The 4,932-nt window shown below is 48.8% G+C and overlaps 1 protein-coding gene across 1 annotated transcript; it reads left to right on the forward strand.

Annotated features, from left to right (window-relative positions):
- Positions 1-2,862: 2,862 nt before the first annotated feature.
- Positions 2,863-4,569, forward strand: LOC136314310 (C-C chemokine receptor type 1-like). The gene has a single exon (XM_066245038.1). It carries the CDS (start codon positions 2,863-2,865, stop codon positions 3,868-3,870), a length of 1,008 nt encoding a protein of 335 aa, XP_066101135.1. The 3' UTR covers positions 3,871-4,569.
- The last annotated feature ends 363 nt before the right edge of the window (positions 4,570-4,932 follow it).

Consider the following 4,932-nt stretch of genomic DNA (forward strand, 5'->3'; position numbering starts at 1 on the left):
CCATTGGACCGAACTTTATTCAGGCTGGAGGGTGCTGTAGGGAAAACAGCGCTGTGGGGTTTGGGGAAAGATGGGGCACCGACAGGGCAGAAGAGGGGGACAGTGAGCATCAGAAGTGGAGGACAAAGGGTGCCAAAGAGAAGCTGCCACTTCTCCCTGGTTTGTGAGTCTGGTCATTTTTGAATATATAGGATCCAGGGTTCTAGTATAAATTCTTCCACTACCCATCTTCAGAATAAAAAAAAAAGGAAGAAAGAAAGGATGGAGGAGGGTGGGAAGGTTGGAGAAAGGGATGGAGTGAGGGAGTGAGGAAGAAAGAGACAGAAGTAAAGAGGGAGAGAGAGAGAAAGAGAGAAAGAGACAGAGAAAGAAAGGAAGAAAGAGAAAAAAAGAGAGAGAGAAAGAGAGAAAGCTGCTCACTGACCACACCCCGCAGCAGTCACTGCTCCCCATTCCCAGCTCAGCAGCTACACAATTTCTGGGAACAACTCATGACCACCTACCACGCACCACTCCGCCCCCTGCACCCAATTTCCTTGAAACAGAGCTCCCCAGCAGAAGTGCCGTCAAATGACCAGAATAAATTCTTAGCATGAACTCCGCCTCCAGGAACTGGCCACTGATAGACATTGTGGCAATTGATGCACACCCAGCTGCATAGCGAGAAGAATTTGTCTCTTTCTTGTCATCCTGAATGACGGAGAACCCCAGAGTCCTGTCCTCATCATCAAGTAAGGAACTTCCTACTCCATCAGGACCTGGAACCTTGTAAACAAAGACACTAACAGCTCTAGAAGCAAAGACTTCGTGGACAGAATCCCTTGACAGCAGAGTAAGTGGCACTTGTCTTTTCTGTCCTATCGGCTTCTGTGGAGGGCAATCCGGGTGAATCCGTGCACACAGTGGGTCTGATGGTCCTTCCTTTGACGCACCTGCAAGGCAGTGAACTGCATAGCAATGCTGAGAATGGGAGGATTTATGACATGGGCAGTCAGATGTGAGATATGCTTTCATTTCTGAATAAAAAAATGCTATCTTGATGATGGATCTTATTGACTAATTAAGAAAGTTTGCTCAGTATTAAGAGACAAGAATCACATTCTGTGGAAGGCTATTCCAGAGCTAATTACTTGCAAAATTTCCCCCATGTGAATGAAAATCATACATGGTGAATGAAGTCACTGTAGTAAGAGGAAGATATGAATTAGAAAAGTCTTTTTAGATTCAGAATGGTTTGAAACCAAACAACTTCTTAAGAAGACTAGAACCAAGGGTTTTCAAACGCAGACTGCGGGCTGACTGGGAGGAGGTAGTATTTCACCCCTGTAGGCAGGGAGCTGGTCAGGTGACCTCTTGGGATTTATCTATTCTGGCGTTACCAAGAGAGAGATAGCAGAATATTTTCCTGTGAACAGAGTGGTATGGAGGCTACACGAAGGTCTATACTTCAACGGTTTCCCCACAAAGTCAGGAGAGTCTTGGATTTCCAGAGTTAGAAATTCCCAGGAGTGTGCATAGACTGCCACCAGGCTCTGGGCCACTCATCGACATTTCAGTCTCTAGTCTGACCTGCAGGACAGCTCTTAGGCTATTCAGAGTGGCAGGAAGGACTTTGATGAGCTGCTAAGTATTCCATAACAGGCTTTCCTGAAGAGACAACCCTGATTTCCAGTGTAGCTGATTTTGCATGTAAACATACCCACTGTGCTGGATTTCAAGCTACCAACATGCTGACTGTGGGGTTGGGGACACATGCACACGGTTGGTTTTTATGAACCAGGAAAAGAAAGCAGCCCCGCATCTCAGGCCTGGTGTCTTTACCACACAGACTGCCCTCCCTGCTCAGAGACTCAGCTACTCCCAGGATGCAGCATGTTGGCACTGGAAGGTTCCGGGCTCCAGGCCCAGAGCTGACCTCTGGGCAACGACCTTGGGGCAGACTTTTGAGGCAGATGACAGGATGGCAAGCAGGTTGGCTCACGATGGCCCTTGATTTCTCCTTCGAGGCCCCGCCCCAGCCCCAATCCCTTATGGAGCAGTGTTATTACATGGTACCCACCTGTAGGGAAAACAGTGAATGGAGTAAGAGGTCAGGGGGATGCAGGTTACTTTGTTTAATGGCATCTGACGATGCTGACTCAACGTGCCTTCTTCTTTCCCAAAGTTTCCCCAAATTGGGCTCCCGGGGTCAGTGTTGCACGAGCCGCTCCTTGTGTTTCCAAGCTGCCTGTTGCTTCCACCCTAAGCCCTGTGGTCCCCATGATGCTGACTGCCAGCCAATCGGCTGGCTCTGGCAGTGGCAGCAGAAATCAGAAATTTTAACTTGGCTCTGCTTCTGATGTCCAGCCTGGGTTTCTCCAGGAAGAGGGCTGATTATTCAGTCACAGGCTCGGCCAGAGGTGGACAAGTGACACAGATGAATGGATTTGGCAGGAAATAATAGTGCCCTAGCTAAGGCGTCCAAACAACCTTCCTCATAGGCTTTAAGTTTCTAAGGCCACTGCAGACATAAACATTTCTATGCAGCAAACATTCATGCAACAGGGCACAAGGCAGAGCACCACAGATTTCCTTGACAACAGTCACTATCACAGTATTGGATCATGCTAGGTGCACTCACTGTTTATTGTCTTCCCCACCCCCAATCCACAGTAAACTACAGTTTCCACAAGGACAGAGAGACCCTGGAACCCCCTAGCTCAGCACTGGGTCCCAGGACATGGAACACGGTGGGCACTCAGTAAACAGTTGTGAAGGGGTTGAGATATAATCTCTGCCTTGTCTTTGTTGTCCAGAGCCCGCTGCCTGTAACAGCAAAGTGAATACAGAAACCACCTTCCTGGACCCACGGGAGAAAGCAGGATGGAAATTCCAACCAGTACAGTGGACTGGGACAGGACCACAGAATTTGAGTATGTGGACTCAATCCCATGCCAGAAAGAAGACTTGAGGTCATTTGGAGCTCAGCTGCTGCCCCCTTTGTACTCCCTGGTGTTTGTCACTGGCCTGGTCGGCAACATCCTGGTGGTCCTGGTCCTCTTGCAACACAAGAGGCTCAAGAACATGACCAACATCTACATCCTCAACCTGGCCATTTCTGACCTGCTCTTCCTCTTCACGCTGCCCTTCTGGATTCACTACTATCGGAAAGATAACTGGGTGTTTGGCAATGTCATGTGCAAGTTGCTGTCGGGGCTTTATTACGTAGGTCTGTACAGCGAGATCTTCTTCATCATCCTCCTGACCATCGACAAGTACCTGGCCATCGTCCATGTTATGTTAGCCCTGCGGGTCCGGACCGTCACATTTGGTATCATCACCAGCGTAGTTAGCTGGGTCCTGGCCTTCCTGGCTGCCATCCCGGGCTTTTACTTCTCTAAGTCCCAGAGAGAGTTAAATCGTTACTCCTGCAGCATTCATTTCCCTTATAAATACCTCAATCAGTGGAAACGGATCCAGGCTTTGAAACTGAACATCCTGGGGCTGGTCTTGCCTCTGGTGATCATGATCGTCTGCTACACGGGGATCATAAAGATTCTGCTCAGACGACCCAATGAGAGGAAGTCCAAAGCCATCCGTCTGATTATTGTCATCATGATCATCTTTTTTCTCTTTTGGATGCCCTTCAATCTGACTATGTCTATTTATGCTTTTGAAATCGTGCCTTTCGATAATAACTGTGAGCAGAGCAAACAGCTGGAGCTGGCCATTCAGGTGACAGAGGTGATCTCCTACATGCACTGCTGTGTCAACCCCATCATCTACGTCTTTGTGGGCGAGAAGTTCCGCGAGTACCTGTGTGAGTTGTTCCACAGGCTCCTGTCCCTGAGCCCGGGGAAACGGCTTCCCTTCTTCCACACCCAGAAGTAGGACAGAGTCAGCTCCATGTCCCCTGCACAGGGGAGCAGGAACTCTCTGATGGGATCAGACTCATGCGTAGCTAGACTGACCTGCCAGGCCCAGTGGTTGGAGGGGAGGCAGCTTCAGTGTCTCGGCCAGATTGTGAGCACTGACCAGTGTGGAGCGACGCCACCTGGGGTTGAGGTGGATCACGTCTGGGGCTAGACGGTTTCCTGTGAGCTTCTCCCTGGAGATGAATGAGTGAGCTGGTCATTCCAGAATACGGAACAAAGGGCGCCAGCCAACGGCTTGGGCCAAACAGGGTTTCAGATTTGTGAACATGAACATTTGTAAACAAAGCCACTGAGCATCCTCTCACCTCCACCCCCACCACCAGTGAGCTTGGAAACAGTGATTTACACATTGACTCAGCTCTGAGCCAGGAGCCAATCAGGAGCCAGCAGCTGCGTCTCCCACCCCCTCCACAGCCCCCAGCAGGGATTTAGGCTGCTAGAAACCCTGAGGAGCCTAGAACTCATGATGGAAGGGCTTGAAGCTAAGGAGAGACAGAATTGGGGAACTGTCATTGGCACCAAAACTTGCCTTATACAGAATTATCTTATACTCAGTTAAATTAAAACATTCAGGCCAAGGACCAGACACAGACCTTGTGTATAATGTGTTGTACTTTTGGAAGTAGCCATAGAAGGAAAGTAGTTATTATTTCAAAAACCCAGACATCAAAATCACCCCTAAATCCCTCTACCCCATTATAGACAATGTACATTTTTGATGAATTTTCTTTTAGTTTATGTTTTCTCTTGTGCACATTCATGAGTATAATAAAGATAGACTTGTGTTCTCACCCTTCTGCTCTTGTTGTTTTTAAGTAGTAGCACGTTGATTCACTTTCCCAGCTCAATCCATTATTACAAAGCATTGTTTATGGTGTCGGCACTGAAATCCACGGCACAGACGCACTCAGATTGACTTGTGTCCCCATGGTGCTTGCAGAAATCAGTTCACTCCCACGTAGTGACTGAGGACCTGCTCCCGTCAAAGCAACCCTGGGGGACACGGGTGCAGGTGGGA

Source organism: Saccopteryx bilineata, chromosome 10 (assembly GCF_036850765.1).
Source record: "Saccopteryx bilineata isolate mSacBil1 chromosome 10, mSacBil1_pri_phased_curated, whole genome shotgun sequence".
NCBI classification, from domain to species: Eukaryota; Metazoa; Chordata; class Mammalia; order Chiroptera; family Emballonuridae; genus Saccopteryx; species Saccopteryx bilineata.